This window comes from Cygnus olor, chromosome 1 (genome assembly GCF_009769625.2).
Source record: "Cygnus olor isolate bCygOlo1 chromosome 1, bCygOlo1.pri.v2, whole genome shotgun sequence".
Classification (NCBI taxonomy): Eukaryota; Metazoa; Chordata; class Aves; order Anseriformes; family Anatidae; genus Cygnus; species Cygnus olor.
Genome location: NC_049169.1, coordinates 139,002,343 through 139,028,091, shown reverse-complemented (window position 1 = coordinate 139,028,091; position 25,749 = coordinate 139,002,343). Strand labels below are relative to the sequence as shown.

The 25,749-nt window shown below is 39.8% G+C and overlaps 1 protein-coding gene across 2 annotated transcripts in view; it reads left to right on the top strand.

Annotated features, from left to right (window-relative positions):
* Positions 1 to 985: 985 nt before the first annotated feature.
* The window catches only part of GABRG3 (gamma-aminobutyric acid type A receptor subunit gamma3), a 331,802-nt gene continuing 307,038 nt past the window's right edge, over positions 986 to 25,749 (top strand). For both annotated transcript variants that reach the window (XM_040535635.1, XM_040535644.1), the window contains exons 1-3: positions 986 to 1,480; positions 4,209 to 4,357; positions 19,148 to 19,215. In XM_040535635.1, the coding sequence (XP_040391569.1) occupies positions 1,428 to 1,480; positions 4,209 to 4,357; positions 19,148 to 19,215 (270 nt within the window). In that variant the 5' untranslated portion in view covers positions 986 to 1,427. The remainder of the gene's footprint in view (positions 1,481 to 4,208; positions 4,358 to 19,147; positions 19,216 to 25,749) is intronic.

Genomic DNA, 25,749 nt, shown 5'->3' with positions numbered 1-25,749 from the left:
GCGCTCGTCCTGTGGCCAGTAGCCGGGGTCAACCCCGAAGGACCGCTGTATGATGTAGCGAGGAGAAGTTTAGGCTAAATAAATAAATAAATAAATAAAAGGGAAAGTGCACCACGGCTGTGAACGAATTGGCCGGCTCGCAGCGGATTTTCCCTAAGCTGGCTCCGTTCCCTCACTAAATAACTTGGGGAACAGCAAGCGCTTTCTGGGCAGCTCTTCTAGGCGTGGAAGCTGGGCTAGAAGCAGGAATGCATCTTCCGTCGGAACTTCTTTTTTTTTTTTTTTCTTAATGCAATGTCCTAATTAAAAACGACTCCCCCAGAACTTGGAAGTAATGTCTAACGGAGGAGGAGGCAGAGATGCATGCCTCTGGGCTTTCTTATCGCAGTGAAACGGTCGCTCGCAGTACCTTAGCAGGGCTTTTTGTTTCCAGCTTACCACAGCGTAAGTGAAATTCTGTCATTTCCGATCCTGAGAGCAAAGGGGGATTTTCTTTATCACCCTGACGCCTGCTGAAAAGACACCCGGAGTCGCCAAAAATTGCACCTTAGCGGAGCAGAAAGACACGCGATGTCCAGACCCAAACTCTTTTTGCCCTGCACACACTTTGCTGCAGAAAAAAAAACACCCTCATTTATCCCACCGATGCCCCTCATAAAGCCACGCAGCCCGGTCTGTCGCATATATACATACATGTATACATTCTGCCTTATAGATCTATACGGCCGTAGGCACGAATATAGATGCCTGTAGCGATGCAGGAAGCAGCTACGCACAGAGGCACACCACCCGGCACCCCCGAACAGCGGGGAGGAGGAGGAGGAGGAGGAAGGAGGGGAGGAAGGTGCGGGGGGTACCTGTTGGGCTCTGCGCGGCGGGTAGGGGAGAGGAGGGGAAGGGAAGGGAAGGGAAGGGAAGGGAAGGGAAGGGAAGGGAAGGGAAGGGAAGGGAAGGGAAGGGAAGGGAAGGGAAGGGAAGGGAAGGGAAGGGAGGTGTGTGCGTGCGTGGGGAGGAGCGGGGAGGCGAGGAGCGCCCCTTCCCCGGCGGGGCCGGAGCTCGGCAGCCGGGGGGGCACGGCGGGGAGCGGGAGGGGCGGCCCCGCTGCTCCCGACGGCTGCGGGCGGGGAGCGCCGCAGCTCGCTCACAGCGCCGAGACCCCGCTCTGCTTCTGGCCCCGGCAGGGGCTCTCCGACGGGGATTTCCCCCCCTCCCCAGCCCACTTTGCCCCCCCCCCCCCCCTTTTTTTTTTTCACTCCCCCTCCCTTCCCGGAGCAGTGTGAACGGGGGTATTTTTCTTCAGGGTATAAAGCTGCGGAGACACGGGAGGGGAGACTCAGAGCTTCACCTCGCCGCCGTTCGCATGCGAGCCTCCCGCGGCCTCTCCTTGGTTCCGCTGCACCCCTTACCTGGCCAGCTCTGCCCGGACCATGCCCGCTAAGCTCCTCGCCGTCTTCTTCCTCCTCTCGGTGTTTCACGCCCGGTAAGTCCCCGCTCCCTTTTCGCCTCCCCACCCCTCCGTCTCCTTTCCTCCCCGCGCCGGCGCTTGCGAGGGCGGCTCTCCGGAGTTTGCCGGGCGCTCGCCGCCCGATGCGGACACCGGGCTCTCCCATCTGCCGCCGTCCCGGGGCTTCCCTCCCAAACGCCGGCGGAGGTGGCCGGAGAGGGCTCCCCCCGAGCCGGCCCGGCAGAAAGTTTTACCCCGCCTGAGGCTGCCGGGGCCCGGGCTCGCCTCAGGCCGCCCGGGGCTGCCCTTGCCCGCCTCGCCCGCGGCCGGCCGAGATGAGCCCCGCGGGGCAAAACGGCCTCTAGGGGCCATGGGCGCTGCCAGCGGCCCCGGCAACCCGAGGCGGGAGAGGGGCCTGCGGACGGGCTTCCCTTCCCTTCCCTTCCCTTCCCTTCCCTTCCCTTCCCTTCCCTTCCCTTCCCTTCCCTTCCCTTCCCTTCCCTTCCCTTCCCTTCCCTTCCCTTCCTTCCCTTCCCTTCCCTTCCCTTCCCTTCCCATCCCATCCCATCCCATCCCATCCCTTTGTCCTTCCCAAGTCCTCACAGGAACCTGAGGCTGCTTCGCGGCAGCCCCCAGCGCAGGTCCTGGGCACGCTTGTCCCATGAAATAAGCCCTTTCCCCTACAGCCTCTTGGGGAAAAGCCTTTCTGCTTGGTGGGTTGCTTGCTGCCTCCTCTGTCTCCTTACTGGGTCAAAACTGGTGGCCCCTGAGGAGAAGTTTGGGGAAGGTGTGCAGCCCTTCTTCCTCCCCCTTTGGGAATGGCCCAACATCATCCCTGTGGACAGCAGGAATATGCTGGGAAATTGGCAGCCCATAGTAAGGCTGCAGTGGAAACAGCAACCTCAGGTGCGTTCCAAGAGCCTAATTGCGCAGAGGCGAGCAACAGAAGTGAAACTCTTGAGGAGGAGAACAAAACACCTTGAAAAATGTCTATCTAATGTGTTGGTCTGATTCACTGTCAAACCTCTCCCACCCCCAGTCTTAATCTGGGAGGTAGGTAGGGATTTACATCACTTGGAGGTGCTTTCTAGGAAACAAGCTGCTAGTTTGAGGGGATTTAAGAGCTCTGTTAGTGCCTAGAGTTGTACTAGCAACTGGTTATAAAGAAGCTGCTCCCTGAAATGGGAATCATGATCCTACATGAACTCGGTTCTTGTTTCCACGTGCAGTCTGAATGTCTCCAGTAAAGTTGTGGTGAGTGCAGCAGAAAAAGACATATGATCGTGTGCTCCTTTCCTACCAGCAATTCAGCACCACTGCAGTGTTTCAGCTGTGGAATATCAACTGTGTGTGCTTGGAGATGGTGCCTCCTTTGAGAATGGTCCCAGAACTGCAATATTAAAACATATGGCTTGTTGTGAACCTGAGGGAGAAAAGAAAAAACAAAGGGTCCTCTTAGGGTTTTTAAATACTCATTGGGTGAATTCTAACAAAAAAGATCAAGTTACAAAAAATACGACAGGGAAGTAACCCTCATCTATTCAAACATTTCCCCAAGTTTTATGTACTTCTGGAACTTGGTTATACGAGCTCTCTCAGTACAAGATCCTTAGGGGCTAGATTTCAAAAATAAATAAATAAATAAATAAATAAATAATTAAATTGTACCCAGACCACCTGCAATTTGTGAGGTCATATCAAGCAATTCGTGGCTAATATGCAAAATGATAGCACATTGCCAGGGCAATTGCAGGTCCAAGCAATAGATGATTGCTGCCGTGGATTCTGCCACTGAGGTTACCTTTTCTCCCGATAACTTCATTTCAGTTTAACTGTAATGGATTTTCTCCAGCGAGAGAGATCAAACAGATTTGGTTTCTAAGATACCAGAGGATACATCTTCAAATCAACATTTTACTGTACGTGCACAAAGAAGCTGCACAAATGAAATTAGTTGCGTGTGAAAGTAGCTCTAGCTGTGATTCCTGGGCGACTGTAGTTTCACCACATTTGCATTACCATTCTCTTAAAATAAAAATAATCCACCTGTGAAGGAAAGAAAGAGTCATAACTCCTGGTGTAGAGCTGTTTTTTAAAAATGTCATGGAAACCATAGCGAGACTCTGAAATTCCAATTAATTTATGAAACGTATTTGTGTGCTTGTGATAATCCATCGTATATTCAAGGAGCAAGCTCTTAATTCTAAGCCTTGTAATACATTAAACTCTGAGATTCAGGCACTGAGAATATAATAATTTATTAATAAGATAAAATGATCAGGAAGTATTAAAAGGTCTGAATTTTTAATACTCTTATTAGCCTTTGTGCAAGAGATGGATCAGTTGTCTTGATTGATTCATAAAATAATACTGCAGTTATTTGCTCTTAGTAAGAGTGTATTGTAAATATATTGAGTAACTATGCAGTTGGGATAGGTTGGTTAAAATATAGGATGTTAAATACTATTCTGATAGCTGTATTAACTCACAGATAATTACTTATTTGAGAGACTGGCAGAAGACAACTTCTAAATGAGTCTTACTTTTGACCCATCCTCAGATACTCAGCAACTGTTAATGGGAACATCCTGTTGTAAAATCAGCTTAAGACTGGGTAGATAGACAAAGCCAAGGGAGAAATCTAGAACTTCTTAAAAAGACTCTGCAGATTTACTCAGAATGCAAATTCTGATTTTTTTTTAGTTATGTAAAATCTGGTTTAGTTATGTAAAATAATATCTATTTATTTGATCTGTTATTGCAGTTCCAGAAAGGTTGAAGAAGATGAATACGAAGATGGAACAACCAACCAAAAATGGGTTTTAGCTCCAAAAACACAGGACACAGATGTGACTCTCATACTAAACAAGCTGTTGAGAGAGTATGACAAAAAGCTACGGCCAGATATTGGAAGTAAGTACTCCTTTCTGCACAGGGAGGAAAAGTATCTACGGACACAGAAAAGGCATTATGTTACATTTTGGTTAGCGTACACATGTTTGGGAGAGTGGAGATTAAGTGTCTTTGGCTCAAATTCATTTCCAAGTGAGCTTTCTCTAAATACTAATTCTCATGGGAAGATGTGAAGGTAATTTGGCATGCTAAACTCTATTTTGTGCATATAGTTTGTACGAAGAGATGGAAAGGCTATCTCTAGGTCTTTGGCAGGCTTGCGAACAAACTTATTTCTTTTGTCATCCAATACGTGCATATGGAAAACTCAAGCCACAGGCTGTGAGGAATAATCAAAAAAAATGGTATATTAAAATCAAAAAGTAGGACACAGAAAGAAAAGAGAGTGCATCTACTGCCTCTAAAGTGTGATCGCAAAAGTTACATTCCTTGGTGCTGAGAAGAAGGCACTAGGACTTGTGTAAATAGATGTTTTCTCCCCCAAACCAGCAAACACCTTATCTCCAGCGAAATCTGATAGAATGAAGTGTCTCACGGGCAGTACTCATACATATAGGAATACATTTAGATACGAGCTAGTAGTTACCTGTGTATAACATATAACCATTTTGAGCTATTTTCTTTTTAAATTTCTTTTAAATTTTTATAATAAGGGTGTTTATTTCAAGCCAATATTTTTTACCATTTATGGTTATGTCTTGTTTGTAACCTTAGATCAGAATGGCTGTAGCACAACTGCTGTCCAGCTTGTGTGACAGAAATCAGAAATAACTTACCATTTACATTTACTGCACCTTGCATGTAGTTCAAAATAAACTGGGAACAGGGGAAGCTGGAAACAGCTACCTGAGATAATTTGCTGTTGCTAAATTTTTGCAAAGAGTTTAAAGAGAGAACTACCGCTGATTATAACAGGCCACTGTTTTATGATGGCATATGTGTTGATGTACTTACTAGGTCATCCCTTTGGGTAAGTTTAGTTGTAAGTAAGAGCCATCTGTGGGTATTTCCCATTAGACTTATTTGTGTCTCAGAGCTACATGTTAATACAACAATTCCAGAGGGGGGAAAAAAAAAAAAACAAACACAAAAAACCAACACTATGCCATGCTATGAAAGAAGGGTGCTTTACTTTTTTTTCATAGATACTACTTTGTTTTTCTGTAGTATTTACTAAGATCATATTTGATAGATGTCTCTGCTTCTATGATGGAGTGACATTTTTCTCTCCTTCTACTTAGTTTGTCATATTGGATTCAGCTGATCTTTAATATCTGGTGGAAAAGAGCTTTAATACAGTTCCCCCACCCATATCAACATCTGGAAGACATTCTCAGACAATTTTTTTTATTTTACTTTGCACACTGTGTCCTCATATCACTGACTTCGGTCAGAGTAAATTATGTTATGCCAATGTGGGGCAAAGTAATCACTCAAAGTCCCCATGTCAGTTGCCGTAAAATTATAGAGGTCAGACATAGCCTACAGCACTGGAAAATCATTGTTACCAAAGTAATTCCTTTTGTCTCTCTATAAACTTTCATAAATCCTGTTTTAGAGTAAGGAGTTAAATTACATAGCTCTTCGTATATAGTACCAAATAAATACTTTACAGTTCTTGACTACATCTATCTATTTCCATTAAGCATCTCAGTCTTAAGCCATTTTTCTCACTGATAGGAATCTGGCTACTTCAGAACTTGCGCTGAGTGTTGTTCAGATGCTGGAGAAGTTACTTCACCTCCGCGCTTCCTTCCCTGGTCCCTCTTCCCTCCTCACCTACCTTTGATGCAGATAAATAAGGTTACCATTTTGAAGCTGAGAAGACTAAGCATTTGTCAAGGAGAACATCAGGGGAATGTTAGAGGATCAGACATTATATCTTACTTCCCTGAATTGCCAGGTAGTTGCTCACATACTGGCACGTCTTCCTTTCCATCTGGGAGAAGGTTATCCTCCTAATGAGATGGTCGACCTGTCTTAGCCACAGAACTGTATCCCTACCCTGAAGGTCCCAGTGTTAGTACGTTATCAGTAAAAGCATTAGGGAAAAAAAAAAAAAAAAAGTAGTAGACTAGATAACATAGAATATAGGAAAAGAGAATGCCTGTTTTGGACTTCATAAAAAACATGGAATTAACGAGTGGAGGAAGAGAGAAGTAATCTTCAGAATCAAGCAGAAGTGCAGCCTATGAAAGACACTGAGGATTAAATCCAGGACTAACATGCAGTCGGCTACTCATTATGGCCTTAAATTTGTGCAATGCTGCCTATAAGCAAATCAGTTGTTCTACAGGGCAAAGGAGATTCACCATTTCATGCCACATTGCTCTACACTCAGTTTTCCAACCTCTATTACGAAACTACTATTTCTAACAGTGGGTAACTTCAGCAGTGCTCCTTAAGAAATTATCTTCTTTCTGAATGTAGTCGAAAAAGCCTAGTACTTACTGACTTCTTTGGACTTTCAAAGTTTACGACTGGACTTTTTAGGTTTCTTGGGAACACACTTTTGCAAACCAAAGGCCATGGGGAGAAGGAGAATATGACAAATGAGAGTGCATGCTGGCTCAGGCGGTGGTTTTTCTGTGTTCTTTTATCCTTCCTAGGGAAACTGACATTTTGATTAACTCAGGTATGTCCAGGTACTTCCTGGCACTGTACAGGCATACTGTGAGTGCCCACTTGCCACACTGTGGGCACCAAGTAATTCAGTAATCACATCACCTCCAGGCCAGGAGTATATTCGTCAGTGAGTGGACTCTTGTAAACAGACCCTCAGACACTCTCCTTCCCCCTATCCCACCCAGCCCACCTAAACTGCTGTAAAGAGTCTATAGGTCAATGCTAAGATACCAGGCCAGGGCTTGTGCCTTTCTTTTTGGCAGTGCTGTTTGTTTGTTTTGTTTTGTTTCTTATCCTCCCTTATGTTTGGCCTTGGTTTTCATGTAATTGAATGTTGGTCAGAACACGTGATCAGATCTGTGTTCAGCTGGTGGCGCTGGGCAGTGCATGCATCACGTTCAAGTTTCCAAGCCAGGATTTTAAAGGAGGGATTGAACAACACAAGGATCAGGCAGAGTAGTTACGCTGTGAAGGGTATCAGAAATCTGACACCTTGAACACATGTAGGTAAAAGGAGCCTTCAGACTTCAGAAAAAAAGTTAGTGTTCTACCAGCAGGGACATGTCTGACTGCATCCCGTGGCCATGCACTTGGTAGATTTCTTGTCTCCATAACTATCTAAACTTGTGAAGTTTTTCATTTTAATGGTAGCATCTGGTGGTTTTCCAGTATACAACAGAACACACGTGTCTCTTGGAATTGGGAAAAAAAAAAAAAAGAAAAAAGAAAGAAGAGAAAGGAACCTCACACTGAAGAGCTTATGCTAGTGTTCTGATTAAAGAAGTGTTTTATGGAGACAAAGCATCTTAGCATCATTTCTACCCATTTTTTACCAGATATTATAGGGCTGAGAATCATGCCTCTGTTGCATGATCTGAAAGGAACAAGTCCCAGGTAACGAGTAGATGCACTCTGAACTGCGAAGGTCTTAAATTTTCTTCCTTAGGCAGGTACTCCAGAGTCTGTTCAAGAGTCCTTCAAAATGAAGACCTATTCACAGGATATACAAAATTTTCTAAGAGTGTGATTTATTTATTTTTTCCTGACATCACACTGGATTAAGTCCTGCCACTTAGTAGGACACAAGTTCTGGCCTTGAAATTTTACTCTCTCTTTATCAAATAAAATAAGAACAGAAATAATAGACAAATCAACAAACCACAGAGTATAATGATGATGATTACATCTAGAAAAATCTCAGTCTTTATCTATTTTATTAATATGCCAGCTTTTGCCATTGCTCTGTTTTTGATTAATTGATTCAAAATTTAAGTTCTGTGTTTTCTTTATTTTTAAGAAAACTCAAACCATAAGCAAATTAAATAGCCTATGGCAAAGCAAAATGAACTTCAAGTCAGTTTACTTTAATGAAGCCTTCCTTCTCACCTTTCATAAAGGACAGCTTAGTGCACAATAGAGTCCTAGAAAATAAAAGCTATCTTTATTACACTACATTGTTTAGCACTTACTTTTCGTATGGAATTTAAATTACTTTAAATATGATAAAAAATTGTAACAGTGTGTTTCTCCAAAGTAAACGTTTCACCAATTTACAAGGTGGGTCATCACATTCCCTGAGTGAGCTTTATATGTGGGAGATAATAGTGATTTTTTTTTCTTTTGTTTTGAAACTCACCTAGCCCATTAAAAAGGTTAGTATGTGAGAGTTTTTGGAATTGTGACGTTAGTAGGGGGAGGAAAAAAACCGGTCTTGGGACACAGTACTCATTTGGAGCATGAAGAGCATTATGTCTCAAGAACTGACTTTTGGTAGCTAGTTTGCTTACCTCTGGAAGAAGATTTTATTTCATCTTGTTTGCTAAGAAGCAATAACTAATGTGCAAAATTTGAGCCATGACAAGGCAGTAGTAATATTAACGTTAATTCATAAGCTGAGCTGAACTCTGAGTTTCCCTTTTAATATCAACCTGCTACTGTGGAAGAAAACAGTTTACTTCTCCAGTACTTTGTAGAGAACACAATCATTCCCTAAGCATCTTTAGCAAGCAGTTACCTCAGCACTCTAATTTCAGTGCAAAGGGTATTCTTAAACACACGCTGCAGTCTGACCAAGTGCTCTCCAGCCTTCCTGCAATTACCTGCACTTTTTCCCAGCTCCTGAAATACCTCTCCCAGAACACAACAGGACTAGAACATGGAGTTACAGATGCTTGCCAGGTATAAACAGCCAGAACTGCTGTCCATTACCTTTCCCCATGGTGTTCCTAATGCAAGGAAGTGGAGTTAGGAAACTGATAAATTTCTGGTTTAACATTTAAATACAATAAAATAAAAAAAAGCCTAAAAAAGCCCAACAGCATAGATGTTATTTCCCCTGCATTTCAGGCTGCTGCAATGATCTTTGCAGTTATTTATGCTCTGCCAGGGAAAGTTTAATACTTTCAATTAGCCTCTATTTCAGAGACTGAGGCAAAATAATGTTGCTAAGAAAAAAGTCAACTAGAGGGGTCTACACTCGAGTGTACTCAAACTACCCAGGGCAATTGAAAGTAGAGTATGATCATAAGTGTTAGCAATGAAGCTAAAAAAAAAAAAAGATAAAAACCCAAGTCAAGGAATATAAAGTTACAAGACAGAACTTCTTGCGGCTCAGAGTTACTTAGCTGACATCAAGTCAGACCTGAGGCAAGAACATTATGGGAGAGACAAAACAACTATGAATAATACTGATTTTAATTATATTATTCACTAAAAGGTAGAAAAGAGTAGTAGGATGATTTGTATTGCATGTTTGCATCTTTGGTTTTTCAAATGTATCATTCTGTTGGAGAAAGCTCTGAACTGCACGTGTTGAAGATAGCATCATCAACTTGTGTTCTGTGGCAGTTTGACTGCTAATGCCTGCTTTTCCTTCCTTTTTTGATAAAACTGCAATAGCTAAGATTCTTCTGGGATCCTTTATGTCATCCTTGTAGCCTCTCTTGGTCCCCTGTATTTATTGTCTATTTACAAGCTCAAATAAATTCACTTTAAAGTGTGTGCTTATGTATTTATATTTATGCCCACCCACATAAACCTAATTTAATGCCTTTTTGTCTTCTGACTCCACAGATTCTAGCTGTATGGAGAGTCAAGCTGTTTTTCTTTGCTCCTAAAGTATCTTTGTAACTGTTAGCCAAATTTGTCAAGACCAGAGTAGTTTCACAAACAGCTGTGCAACTTTTGGTGCCTTGCATAGGTTTGTAAAGGCGTGGGGAGTAGAAATAGGTGGGCTCATTTGTGTTGGCAAACAGCAGAGTAAGTTCTGTCCGACATGCATTTACTGTGCTGGCCAGGCAGGGTTTAATAGCAGTTCTCTTTTCAGGCTGATGAAAGTTTTCTCTTTAGCTAATTTAAGCAGTTTCTCAGTGCATGCCAGGAGCAGATCTGTTGGGTGAGTGGGCACAACTTTTATCCTGTTGCTTTTTAAAGAAGATGTGCATTTTCAAGCAGATGCCTAATGAAAACCTTGAGTTCTGAGGCTGCAGCAGAACCTTTCTTCTCTCTGACCTGCCTTCCTGGAGGGCCTTGCAGAAATGCACCCTAAAGTGCACCATAGGCTATTACTGCTGTGGCTGTCAAGTTATTTTTGCTAGCGGTGGATTGCTACACCTGATATTCTTTAAATTAGCTCCTGCAAGGCTTCCCCATATGTGGTGACAGGAGTTTGCTTATTGCCTCCCAGGTCAAAATATTTCCTAGATCATTGTGCAGAGAAAGCTGTAAACTGTCATGCAAGGCAAAATTACTACTTTCTGGTGTAAGTCTCTTTTTGTGCTAGCTTATGAGAGACAGTGTCAGAGTGCTTAGGAAGTAATGAGAGAGATGGCTGTCATTTAAGGACTGGTTATAGACAGTTCTACCTGGAGGGCTCAGCACTGGATAAAGGTACTACAAAATTGGAAGGAGAGAGAGAGGAACTTGTTTGTGTTACGGTAGCTCTCAGGAAGGAAGAGTCATAGTCCTGGTTTCCAGTATTGATCACCACAGAAGATTGTGGAGACTAGTCCAATTTAGGTTTATATGGGAAGTTATATGGTTTATAGGGAAGGTTTATAGGTTATATAATATATAGGTTTATATACTTGTTAAAATAAGTTAGGAATGCTGTGGCCAAGACTCAGCTAGGAAATGGCTGAATCTAGTGAGAGCTCAGGGGGTAAAAAAGAGCATAAGAAAAAAATTAGAAATGTTTTGATTTTTACTGATACTTTCTTTTCTTTTGGGAAAGGAAAATGGATTGTCCTTATCCAGAAAACTTTTGTTCTGGTTCAGCCACCAAACTGGAAATCCATTAGCTGCCCATTTCCATGGGTAATACAGTAAATATGAAACTTATTTTAGTGCCAGTTATTTGCCATGCTTTATGTAAAAGCACACCTATATGAGGAGAGGAATGTTCTCGAGAAAAGGGTTGCTATTCAGTACAAGTAAGAGCAATCTCTATTCTGTGTGGGAGGATAGAAGGGATTTCTCAGTTGCTTGCAGGAGTTTTAATTCTGTAGCATCTTTAGTAATTGACACTTTGTTCTGCAAACTTTACCACAAACACTTCTCAAATATTAATAACGAGGCTAATAAATAATGGATAAACTGCTCTATGGCTACTCCAAAGCCCAAGCTTTAGATTTTGAAAACTGCGGTGCAAGTCTGAGTTTTAAAACATGACATATAAAGGTGCTTGTTGCACCTAATCCTACTCTGGTGCCAGTGTAGTGACAGTACATCAAATATAGCTTCATTCAAAGTCTAGCATGGGAACATACCTGATTAGCACAGGCTGTTGACAATTAATTTTTTTCATGCATACATTCTGCTTTTCTAAGTTCCTAACCATGGAGCTGAGCAAAGGGGAATTTGTGAGTTTGATTGCTGACCTGGTTTGGTTCACAGCTTCTCAGCTGTCAGGGAAAAAAAATGGTACTTTTTACTCCTCCTCCTCTTGGGCAAAACTCTTACGGGACATACTGGAAGGATAATGAGAGAAGTTTTATTCTAATGTAGTGACCCTGCAGCCCTCAAATGTAATGTTTCTGCTTAAATAGAAAAAAGAATGTGGCTTATTGTTATTTAACAGTTTTTTGTTGTTGTTTGCTTTTGTTTTTTCTTTTTTTCTTTTTTTTTTCTTTTTTTTAGAACACCTGGTTTAAATCAAATGCTGAAAAGCAAAATTTTAATTGAAGCTGACAATATTTCAATGTATAGAAATATTTCAGTATTCAAACATTGTGTTTTTCTGAAACTAATCTAATAATGTAACCCAAGTAATACAGTTCTTTGCAGATAAGACTGCTCTTTTGTCTCATTTCTCAGGAGCCACTTGTACCTTAGCAATAATTAAGTCTTGCATGTAGTCTATTGGGTTGACAGAGACATACTGGGTTTCTTTTTGAGAAAGAGACCTTTTAACTGAGTACTTAACAGCAAGGTCCCTTACAATACGACGTGCTCTGTGTGAATGTAAATAATTCATTTATTCAGATACCTTATTCAGAGTCTTGTTTCCTGGCAGTGATTACTTGTTGAAATGACTTGATACACATTCAGAGTGAGTATTTTTCTTAAAAGGCATTGTTGGTAGGAAAGTTTAGTTGATAATCAATGTTTGCCAAACACGTTAGCTAAACTGTCAGGCCCAAAATAATATATAGCAGCTGCTAGTTCTTTTCTCTTCCTTTTTGTACATTCACCTAAGAAATCTGAGATGAGGCCGGGAGAGCAGCATATAGTTTCAAGAAGCCGTTGATTGAAAGTCAGGCAAAAGTCAGGCGGAGTCTGAGATACTCATTACGCATCCCCTTTTTATCTCTCTCCTTATTTCTGTGGTTACTTAGACTATGCTGGCTCTTCGAAATGCAGAAGTATATTTACAGGTGTTTGTTTGTTTTGTTTTATCAAAGATGCTTTCTGAACAGGTATTTGTAAATTTGGCAGATGTACAGTGCTACATTTCCCACTTCAAGGTTGTAGCACAAAGCAGTAAATTTTTCTGTCATCTTAAAGGAAGGAGAATTTTCTGCACATATTATTTGAAAACATTGTTGCTCTCTTTTGCAATTGTATAGTTTTCCTGTGACCAGTGTTATTCATCCAGACCTTGTTTGCTAGCTTGCCAGACTTTGCAGGAACAAATTTAATTGTTGTTGGGTCTTATGGTACCACATAGGAACTACCCACTATGAATATAAATAAAACCATAATGGACACTTCAGGGAGTCATAGTAAAACCAGCCTAACCATGTAAGGGCTACAGTTTTCATTGCCAAACACCACAATACCATAAAAATCACAGCTTGTGCATTGGGGAAAGATAAATGAAAGATGAAAGTGCTAATGACTGATTGATGCTGATAGTGAGAGAAGAAGAATAAAAGTGATTCATAGTTGGCAGAGGGAGTCTTTTTATGTGTACACTGTCATTCACAGTCCTGGACAGAAAGGCAACGGAACCTAGCACGTGAATATTATCATGTTCAAAAGACTCTGTTCTCATCCTGGTACTGCATTCATGCAAACTGTCTTTCAAGTCTACACCCAATTTTTAATCTTCATTCTGACTTTCATTTGCAGTCCCCTTTTGGTAGTTTGATCTTAAATCATGGGGGTGACTGTTTTGTCAGAGGCTACCTGGCTGTAGCAAGTGAAGGACTTTGACACCTATGTGCTGTTAAAGCCCATTCTCTGCTGTGCTGAAAGAATGGCTCTAATTTTTTCCCCTCTCATTGATACCTCCCCATTAACCATTTTTTTTTTTTTTCCCAAGTGTGGTAATTTGTCCTAAAATATAGAAGTTTTAGCTGACTACAACTCTTTCTGAGAAGTGACTTGTTAGCAATAGCAGTTTGTTTTACAGGAACAAGCAAGTAATTAGATATCACCTGTAAGGTCATGTAGGAAAATATTAATAGTCGTCATCACTAATGGAAAGTAAACAATAACACAATAATCACGACTACTACGGTTACCAATAACTGTCTAAAGATTTATTACTGCTTTTCCGCAGTTTAAAAATAGCAATTTATGTGCAAATGAGATAATGTAAAATATAATTGCAGAGTAATTTCAAGGACTATTTCATTACCATAAGACCAATCTTGTTAATCTTTTGTGTTCAGAAAACTTTTGTGATCAGATGCCTTGTGGAACTTAGAGTATAGGGTCTGCGTATTTCCAGAACAGGTTATGTGCCTTCTACTGCTAATTGCTTTGCTTCTATAAATAAGTGTATATTGATCCATAAGATTTTTACTACTGGCATATTGATTAAAAAAAGAGCAATTTAGATTTGGGAGTTGCTTGAACAATGCAAAAAAAGTTAAATCTCAACAAAAATGAATTTTATTTTAAAATTTGTGAGAGCTCAGCCAGTTCTATTCATGCTTAAATGAGCTTTCCAATAAAAATATTTATAGACATTAAACTTTTAAAAATAATTCTAAATATTTATGATTTGTGCAGAATCGTAAACGCTATTTGGACAGACTTCAAATGTGGAGGAAGCTTTCTGTAGGAAGAAAGCAAAATTGGTCTCATTCAGGAAATAAACGTCAATTCTGAATAGCAAATATCCACCAAAATGTAGAGGGATTTAAAAAGGACAGGATGATTTAAAATACAAAATAAGCACATTAAAATGTTGGGAACTTATTGCAGATTTTTTCACTAAAAGATGTGTGAATTTATTCAACAAACCCTTTGTTCGTTTCCTCACAAATCATTTAAAATTCTTTGATTTACCGGCCCAGTTTTTTACACACTAGATCTGCTTGCATATGTTCAGGAGTAAAATCTGCTTGGATTTTAATGAGATTCAAGTTCTGGCACTGTTTATTTCACCACTGTGAAAGGACTAAGACAGGACAACACAAAGCCTGTTCTTTCTCTATTTTGTGGTTGTGTGGACATACCTAACCTAGCTTTAGGCTTACTGGCCAAGTGTTCACCTGGCTTCTTTACTGAGCTTTGCAGACAGCAGTGAACTCACAACACATGTGGCTAGGCATCTCTTAAACTGACTGAAGTTTGTAGACAAATTTCACTTGGATGTTTTTGCAATGTGATAGTCACAAGGCTGACCGGAATATAAACACTCATCTGTCTCAAAGACATGACATTTGGATCAGATGGGGAGTACTAGCTAAATATTGGTGTGACCTTAGTTTTGTTTGCAGATACTTTGATTGGCTTGATAAATCCCCTTCTCGATTAAAACCAACATGTTTGAAGATGGAATGATGGCGATAAACAGTTAGCTAACCTTAGATAGCACTGTGTAGCAGCATAACACTAGTTATTTGGATGTGCTTACTCTGTCTTTCAGGGAAACCTAACCACCATATATTAAAAACTGTTCCAAAGAACTTTGAGAAGGTTGGTAACTTTTTTGACAACCTTTAGTTGCTCTTCTCTATAGAATCATTAAGGCTGGAAAAGACCTTCAAGATCATCTGGTCCAACCATCATGCTGCTACCAATGTCACCCACTAAATCACGTCCTTAAGCACCACGTCCAGTATGTGATATATATGTGGTTCTGTCAGTAATTTTTCTGAGTTTCTGACAGCTCTTTTGAATGATTTTGGGTTGATGCCGATATCAAAACAGTCCCAAAGCTGAGGATCCATTTGTAATCTTACTGTCACTTTTAGTGAGATACTAACACTTTTGTTGCTTGAGCAACAAGACTGTGCAAGAAGAAAGGATCCATCTGCTTGCAGCTCAGCATCTCACGCAGGGCCTAGTCAATCCTTGAACTGAGTGTTCACAACTGTATGTAGTATATATAAAAACAGAGCAGGCCTTAGAACAATTGATAGTGTGATTATTTCTGTCTTTCCATGCAGCGCAGTTTATTTTTGAAGACTGGTAGAGGAGGAGTTCATTCTAAACATAAGACATGATAACTTTCAGACTCGGTTATTTTCTTTTTCGCAGTACATTTTGAATAAAATAATCTTAAAATCTTTGCCTCATCATAGTTGGTATTCTGAATTAAAACCCTGTGTAAGGAGTCTAAAACTCATACGTGATGGTTCTCCCGGGTATCTGTTTACATCCATGAGAGACCATGTGCAACAAGAAATGTACTTTTTTGCCTTTTCCTTCAAAACCAGAACACATACCTACCATACAATTGTATTACAATTCTATTTGCTGCCTCTGCCTAGGAAAACAAAATATCACTCAAAGAAACTTTCAGTCTTTTTTGCTGTTGTAGGAATATAATATATAGATTTATTATTATTATTATTTTAATTTGAATTTCTCTGGGACTTTCTAAAGCTAGAAGCTGATTTTGTTTGACATAAGAAGTGGATGCTGCTTAGTTTTCTTCTGCTTCAAGATTAGACTTTTGCTGCGCCTAAGACCAAATACTCTTTAGCATCAATGAAAACAGTGCTTCATATTTAGTTTTATTTTTTTGCACCAGGAGGGAATTTGGCCCAGCACATTCAGGAGAAATTATTATCTCATAACTTATTTATATATTTAACTGGAGTGATTAAAAAAAATGGATTCTAAGCACTGTGTTCTGGTCCTGAACTTTGTCCCTGATCCTGCCAAGATCCAATTGTATGCCAATGTGCATCACTAAGTCTAATCTCGTTAATGTTCATAGAATCACAGAATCATAAAATATCCCAAGTTGGAAGGCACTCACAAGGATTGAGCCCAGCTCCTGGCTCCACACAGGATCACCCCAAAATCAGACCCTACATCTGAGAGCGCTGTCCAAACGCTTCTTGAACTCCAGCAGGCTCAGTGCTGTGACCACTTCCCTGGGGAGCCTGTCTCAGTGCCCGACCACCCTCTTGATGAAGAACCTTTTCCTAACACACAGTCTGACCCTCCCCTGTCCCAGCTCCATGCCATTCCCTCGGGTCCTGTTGCTGTCCCCAGAGAGCAGAGCTCAGCGCCTGCCCCTCCACTCCCCTCGTGAGGGAGCTGCAGGCCGCCATGAGGCCTCCCCTCAGCCTGCTCTGCTCTGGGCTGAACAAACCAAGGGACCTCAGGACTCTATACTTCGACTACATAGGACTCCTCATATGTTTTGCTCTCCAGACCCTTCGCTATCTTTGTAGTCTTCCTTTGGTCACTCTAATAGTTCTGTGTCCTTCCTGTATTGTGGCACCCAAACCTGCACACAGTAATTGAGGTGAGGCCACACTTGTGCAGAGAAGAGAGAGGAAAAAGCTCAGAGTAGAGCGAGAATGTTTACCAGAACTCTTTGGTGTTGAACTTCCATCTGGATGTGTGCCTAAGTCCTAACAGGATCAAAGCCTTTTATTCCATGTATGTTATCTTGCTAGCTGTAGTTCCCTGCTATTACCAATTTCTACGTAATGACATTTATTACTGCATTTTGAGGCGAGTCTCATTACCAGAAGCTGCTAGACTCCTATTTAGTTATTAGCTGGGTACAATTAGAGTTGCATTAATCAGTTGTGCTTGTTCAGCTGAGTTCAAATTTTCTTTTGCTGAAGGGAAGATCCGAATTTATAAGTCACTACTGCAGACAATTTGAAACCATGACCTTAAATGAGGTCCCAGATGCTCTGACCACATACAGTCCAAGAAGTGTGCGGTGGTTCATGAATTACAGAGAATGTTTATCATCTTTGACCACTATCTGTACACATCTTAATGTCTTTTTTGCAACATTAGATCTGGTCTTCATGAGGAAAGAAGTACATAACAAAGTTTTAAATGATGAGACAGCCTGCCTTGCCTATTTTTGCAGAACCATGTAACTTTTCAGGTTCTTAGAACTCCTCAGCATCTCATTGTTTGAAATCTGGGGGATAGGGGCAAAAATTATTTGTTTTTGCATGCAGAGATTCTTTTCTGTCTTCAGCTTTGTGTTGGATGGCTTCTTAAACTTCAGACAAATTAACTATTACCCTCCTGAGCTTCCCTCGGAACTGTGGTTTTTAACTGTTCCTTACTTCTCCACTCAGTAGCTTGCCTGAGGAAGGCTCTCTTGAGTTCTGAGTAGCTGATGTACTTGCAAGCCCAGGGAGCTTGAGGTTTAGTACAAAAAAAGTCCAGAGTTCAGCATAGTTGGAGAGAAGTGTTAGTTCCTCAACTTCAGTGGTTTGTATTGCTCTCTGGAGATTTTTAAAGACCATGGAAAAGGGAAGGTGCCTCTGTGGGAGAACAGAGGCTGTTGGCCTATTAAGGACAGGTTTGTATCAATTATGACTGTGCAGGTTAGAGCAGGATATATGCTTATTTAGTTTTGAAGTAACTAACTATTGAGACAAGTAATACACCAATTCAGATCTCAGCTTAGAAGTTAATGTATACGCTGCAGAGTCTGAAGGAAGACAGTACAGGTAAAAAACATGCTTCTATATGGAAAAGTGGCATTATTTTAGAGTTAGGCTACATTACCCGTAAGAGCTATCTGAATAATGTTCAGCAGGTATGCTGACACTGAATATGCTGAAAGGAAGATAGATCCTAGATGCCTAAGCTAAAGAAAGGACATCTGGCCTAGCTCTTGTCTTTGAATTAAACTCTGGAAGTCTGAAAGCATGGAAGTTCTTGTGAGAAACTAGTATCGATTAAACCAAATCAAATTCAAAAAGCTTTAGATGAATGAGTGCAAAGGCAACGTGAGTTGAAGGGAATGAGTCTAAACTGAAAGAAGGAAAGTTGCTCAGGTTTAGCTAAATTGATTTTATAGTGATTTAATCTAAGTTAGGATAAAATCAGGACTGATGAGATGAGAAAATCTGAAAATACATATATACATATATATATTTTGGTGTGGAACAAGCATCCTATAAACTACCTGGATGTTGAGGAAATAGAAAAAATATATATGCTGCATTTGTTTTTTTTTAGTTTCATGTCAGTCAACTTAAGTTTTGACTTTGAGCTACTCTACTTAGCAATGAAATTTTCTTTAACAAATTGCTGCTGAGATAAATGAGGATCATGATGATGAAGTGCCACATGCTGTAAGTTGTGGCAATTTGTATTGGGGGGGAGGAAAAGAACCTTGTCTTCCTTAAAGATACATAAACCTTATTTCTCAGTAGTTCCTGGTTTTATCTGAAGAATAAACCTTATGGATATTGGGGGGGAAACTGTTTGAAGTGATTATTTATGTTTTCTGCAAAATAATATTAAGTTATTTTTATTTTTTTTTCTCCACAGTAAAACCAACAGTTATTGATGTTGATATTTATGTCAACAGCATTGGTCCTGTATCATCAATAAATATGGTAAGTGACTTGCTAACAAAGATTTTTATCTGGACTGTTGGTCTTGGCATCAATACTAGCTTTTGAAAAAGATAATAAATAACACTGGGATAAGCTGTTTTGATTGCTGATTTAGTTCTGGTTTCAGCTATAGCTCTGTTTTTTCACATAACTCTTTTATGTCTCTTCAAGAGGAGAACAAACCTTCAAGCGGTATTATGTTCTGTGTTGTCTCCCATAAGATGCTGGTACACATTGAGTGGTAAAATAGCAGTCAGGGAAAAAAAAAATAAAACAAAACTATTGTCAAGAAAATTCTTGAATTGCTGTTCCAAGAGTCAGTCGAATATACAGAACTTTATAACACGGAGTTAGTAACTGTATAACATGGAATAATACCATGTATTATCAGTATATTTATTTGAAATTCATCATCCCTTCAGTGGTTATTGTTCTTTCACTGAGGTTATCAATAATCTTTAGCCTTACAGTATAATTTTGAAGAAGTTATCCATATCTGTATCGCATATATAAAGGCAGGAGAAAGTGAAAAGTTTGTGTGATACTGTGACAATAATGAACCTATTGAAAAGTAATGGTTGGTCAGCTGTTGTGGTCTTCTTAACCCCAGGACGTTCTTCAGTTCTGCAACAAAACATTCAGGTTAGAAAGCAAGCTGGATGTTTGTTAAGCTGTAGAGGTATAGGTTGCTGTGACTACTTATGTGATTTCGGGTTTGAATTCAGTGCTCCTCCTTTGTAAACTAGGTTGAATTTTATCTTACAATTCTGAAATGTAGAATCTGAAAAAGAAAAATACTTGTTAATGTCTTAATTTACTTATTAGTGAAGATGTTATACTAACTCATCAAAGCAGGGACTTTCTTGTGTTCACGTTGACATTCAAAGGCTGGTGGGTACAATGGTGATATAAAAATCTAATAAGTGCACTGCATGTATGTCTTGTGGTTTTGGAACAAATGATTCTGAATTTGAAAGCTGGTCATTTAGTCCGAGTGTTTGTTATTGTCTATGTATGAAGGAGGATGCAAATTATTGCAACGTGTCAAACACTGGCTGGGGGAAGACTCCTCCTGCCTCTGACGATGGGAAATCTGGCAAGTAAAGACAGAACAAATCATGTGCTAGGAACAACTTGGACACATATTCAAAGACTCTGAAATGTATTGGTCATATTTCTTTACGTGAAGCATCGAATACCAAGCAATGGGTGTACCTGCTCCAATTCTTGAACTCATAGTTAATTATCTTGCCCTTTCCCAACTGTGTACCAAAAAGAGTTCTCTAGGGAATGATTTAATGGAAGATTTCTTCAGTTTATGGCTTGCATTAACATGGGTACTCTGTTCAAAAGGAATAGGAACAATAGTGAGGATATTTACTTTTCCTCTTTTGCCTCACTGAATTACCTTCTAAATATAATACTATGGTGCTGGAAAAGAAATTGAAATAGTATTTAAGACAGCATTTAATAGGAACTTCTTCAGGTGGAAAGATGGAAAAAATATTAATAAAAACAACTAGTGGTTCTTGGAAGCTGTTTATGTAACAGTCAAAACATAACTAGTTTATTTATCGCTTAACTTTAAGGTGTATTAAGTTTAAGGTGTATTATGGCAGGAAGATGGAAAAATGCAACAAAATGTCAATTAAAGGAATGTGTACTGTATCTCTTTGATAGTTGATATTCTTACTGGGATGGTCAATAAGAATATGGTGTAGGGATATTTTTTGCTTACAACTGAAAAAAAAAAAAAAGCATAGTCTGTAAGGACAAGAAGGTAAATACAATAATGATGAATGAAAAGTCAGAATATAAAATGTAGGTACCTGAAGTTTTAAGTCTCAAAACTCAAGTCTGCTTAAAGCTGTATTTATACTGAATAGAAATGTATAGAACTGTAGAACTGGTCATAGTTTCAGATATGTTTGTGGACAGTATATCCCACTGAAACTGAATCTGAACTAGCTAAGCACTTTTGAACTTTACTTCTATTGTCAAACCTAATTATAGATGTAGGAGCTTAACATAAGGCACACAAATGTAGCAAACTTTTGTCCAAAGGCTCCATTTCTGCTCTCTGACTTTGGAATTTGTCCGGACTTACGTGAGAGAGAAGAAATGAGCTTGTAGTTTAAAATTTACAATAAATATGGGAAATTCTCTTTAGAAACCTACAAGTTATGGTTCTGTATGATGATTTGTCTTGTCAGTGGCAGAACTGCTCTGGGGAGCTATGCTCGCCCTTACTTGTGCTACAATTTCAACTGTTTGGCTACAGCAAACTGTGGCTCTGTGATGCTCTACTGGGAAAAAAAAAAAAAAAGAAAGAAAAACACACACACAAAAACATTTTTTGGAATTAAAAATTCAAAAATTATTTTCACATATTTATTTATTAATTATAGAAGTGTTTCAGCCTGTGAAACACTGGAACAAAGAGCTGAACAGAAACATTAGCAGGTAATTATGTGCAGCAGAGGAAGAGAAAGGAAGGGACCATCTTCAGTCTGATTCCTGTTGTATAACCGAGCTCTCAAAGGGAGAGGAATTGTGTACAGAATTCAGATCAGTATTCTAGTGAGAAAAAAAAAAAGAGAAACTACATATAGACCTCCCTCTATATTTCTCAGCAGGACAGGAACTTTTAGCTTTTCTCCCCTAAATTGTTATTAAAAGTTGAGCTATTCTGTCAAGGTAACTCAGCAAGATGGTAGTTGATTGAGAAAAAAGAAAGATGATTACATTGATTTCCATCTCCTCCATTTCAAGAGTGAGATCATCAACATGTACAAGGAGGACTTCCCTGCTGTGTACTTCCAAACTTAGCCCTTAGCTCTATCACATTTTTCTTAATCTGCAGTACTTCTGAGGGAAAATCATGGGGACTTTCTCTAGAGGTCAAACTCTGCAGGTGTATTTTCTTATCAGTTTTCATCAGCACTTTTCATCCTGTGGGTGAAACCTCAAAAGTAAAATCATTTTCTTAAAGTTATCTATTCAATGGGTATTCAACTGAATATTCAAGCCAATTTTGTAGATCAGACCTTTTTAGGTGTCAGTAACTTTGTGTAATCATGATTTGATTTGAGTATGAATATTAACATCTCATTGTTTCTTTAACAGTCAGGAAAAAGACAGTAGCTGCCAGACCCTTGCCTACAGCAAAGATAGCCTCGGATAAATTGTATGTGAATACTTATGGCCCTGAAAAAAAAGAAATCCTCTTAGAATGAGGTTGGAAGTGCCACAGGGGAAAGAAATGTAAGGGATCGCTTTAAAAAGGTTTTCAATCAAGGCAAAGGTAATGTTCTCTGTGCCAAAGATGGCATAGTCCACACGACTGAGGTTTTTGTTGCTTTCCCTAAAGGCCTTAACAGTGATTCACTCCCTGGTTGCTTTCAAAAATATCTTTTTAGAATCTCAAGATCTCCAGAAAGGAAAAAAAAAAAAAAAAGAAACAACAACAAAAACCAACCAGGTGATTGTAGGAAGTTAGTGTAGGTGCTCTTAGAGACTCATCGTTATAACCTCTTTGTGATGACAATAGAAACTTGTTTTCTGGATCTACAGTAGTTACTCTTCCTTTGCCTGTGACATGAAAGATTTCTCTGAAGCATAGTCTAAAAAAAAAGATAGTATTAAGTATCAAGAAATAGGCATTGTGTAAGGATAAAGAAGTCAAAATAAAGAAGTCAAAGCAAGCTGAATAATGAACTGCTAGGATGCTAGGATGTAAGTCTCCACTGACACTAACTTTGAAGAAGGTTATTTCAGTGTTTGATGCCATGGTATGATGTTATGAAATGACAGGGGTGATTGATAATAGACAAGGATTTTAAAATGTAAAACACTGAGATTTTAGCCCCATTAAAATTTTTAGGTTTGCTTTTTTTAAAAGATAAAAGCCGTTCATCATATAAATACCCTGTTATCTGTCCTTTATCAAAAAAAAATAATAGGATGTGAGTTTGGGCTGATTTAAAAGAAACATAATCTGGTTGATTTTAAAGTAATTGACATATGGATGTTGAGAGCCAATTCAGAGCTTCTCATGTTCATATTATATCCCTTTATTCTGTTTTTTATCTCTTTACAGAGTGAGTTACAGAAATCTGCTACTTTCCATTTCATGTTATAGTGTTATTGGAGACCCTGACTTGTGGGATGCAATATCCATATCTATCGCAATAATTTACTTAAACCTTTTGGCATTTAAGTGTTGTTATTTCTGTAATCATAATGAACATATTTTCACTGCTGTTAGGGATCTTCTAAGTGACTTTTTAAAATAAGTAAATTCATCTCAAATCTTGATTTTATTTTTCCCCACACTTTATATTTTAAAATAGGCGTGTGAATTGAAGATTACTTCATTTTCATATCTTAATGTCTTTTTATTTTACACCATTCAAAATGGTGTCCAGGAAGCATATGCTTTTATATTAAAATCCATGCTCCAGTTCATGTCAACAATCTGATTCTTGTTAACAACCATAAGTGGTTTCTAAGTTGTTGTATAAAACTTAGATACTAATGTGGCTTCCCGCTGCTTTTTATTTTTTTTATAGATAAGTAAAAATGGTTTGTGTATAGAAGAACAGAAAAAGAAGAGAGACCATGTCAATATGCAATGTGGGAATCAGATGTAAATGATGGGGAAAAAACAGTCCTCTAGGAGTATTTTTGTTGAACAGAAATACAAATACACTAAGATTGCATAGACTATTCAATCTCAGCAGCATCAAAGTGTGTGCCTCTGTGTCCGTGTGTGTACACCTACAGTCTTTTTTAACTGAGTAGATACAGGAACATGAGGCTGCAGCACAAGTTGGCGATGAAGGAAAAAGTTGACACCTGTGTGGTTTTAGCAACCGGAATCTCATTTTACTGCAGCTGTACAGGAAATATATTGAAGAAACAGCATGAGAAACAAGCTCAGAAACTGTACTTACCTGTTAATAAAACTGTTAATTGCTTATCTGCTGGATATATGCTGATTTCTTTATTCTCAGGTAATCTGAAAATGTAATTCATAGAGTATTTCTCTGGTGTGTTTCATCACTTCATTCTTTTCTGTCCACGCTCTCGCCTGTATCATACATCTTTACGGATGCTGCCTTTTGTTCTGTTCAGTGTTGTAGAATAAAGGCAATCTTTATTCTCTTTTGCCCCCTAATGTGTTGATAGACTTCTTTGAACTTCAGTTTCAAAGCTGCCACATGCTCATTTTGCTTCTCTACTAGACATGATAGGCATTAAAAGAATAGTCTTGATGTGGAGACTAGTCTAAAATAATTTTCGGAGTTCATGATGAAGTCTGAATTTCTTGCAAAATTTTAGCATGTATTCCTATTTACGTGATAATTAAAACTATTATTGGAGCATCTGCAACTATAGAAACATAACTAAAGCTAATTTAAAACCATGTTTCATCTGTTTCTTTTACCCCAATGTGAAGCCCCCAATATTTGCTTTAAAGGCTTCTTTTTTAGCTTTTCAAAGATCATGCAAAACGCTATTTGAGCATAGGCATGATATCCTGGTATTCACTCTGAAGTTGGAGTGTCATTTTCAAGAATCACAGAATGGCCTGGGTTGGAAGGGACCTTAAAGCCCATCAAGTTCCAGCCCCCTGCCATAGGCAGGGACACCTCCCACCAGACCAGGTTGCTCCAAGCCCCATCCAACCTGGCCTTGAACACCTGCAGGGATGGGGCATCCACAACATCTCTGGGCAACCTGTGCCAGCACCTCACCACTTCCAGAGTGAAGAATTTCCTTCTAACGTCTAATCTAAATCTCCCCTCTTTTAGTTTAAAACCATTTCCTCTTGTCTTGTCATCATCTGCCTGTGTAAAAAGTTGCTCTCCATCTTTTCTATAATCCCTCTTTAAGTACTGAAATAAGGTCTCCCCAGAGCCTCCTCTTCTCCAGGCTGAACAGCCCCAGCTTTCTCAGCCTGTCTTCATAGGGGAGGTGCTCTAGCCCTCTGATCATAAAATCATTAAGGTTGGAAAAAATCTCCAACTCTCCGGTCCAACTGCCCCCTATCACAAATAGTTACCACTAAATCATCTTGGTGTTCTTCCTCTGGACCCTCTTTAACTTGTGCTGGGGGCCCCACATCTGGACGCAGCACTCCAGGTGGGGCCTCACAAGGGCAGAGCAGAGGAGGACAATCACCTCCCTTGACCTGCTGGCCACTCCTCTGTTGATGCAGCCCAGGACGCAGTTGGTCTTCTGGGCTGCAAGCATACACTGCTGGTTCATGTTGAGCTTTTCGTCCACCAGAACCCCCAAGTCCTTTCTCCACAAGTCTGGTCTCAATGAATTCTCCCAGTCTGTACTCACGTCTGGGATTGCCCCGGCCCAGGTGCAGCACCTTGCACCTGTATTTGTTGAACCTCATTAGGTTTCCTTGGACCCACTTCTCTAAGTAGTCCAGGTCCCTTTGAATGGCATCTCTTCCTTCTGTTGTATCAACTGCATCACTCAGCTTGGTGTTATCTGCAAACTCGCTGAGGGTGCACT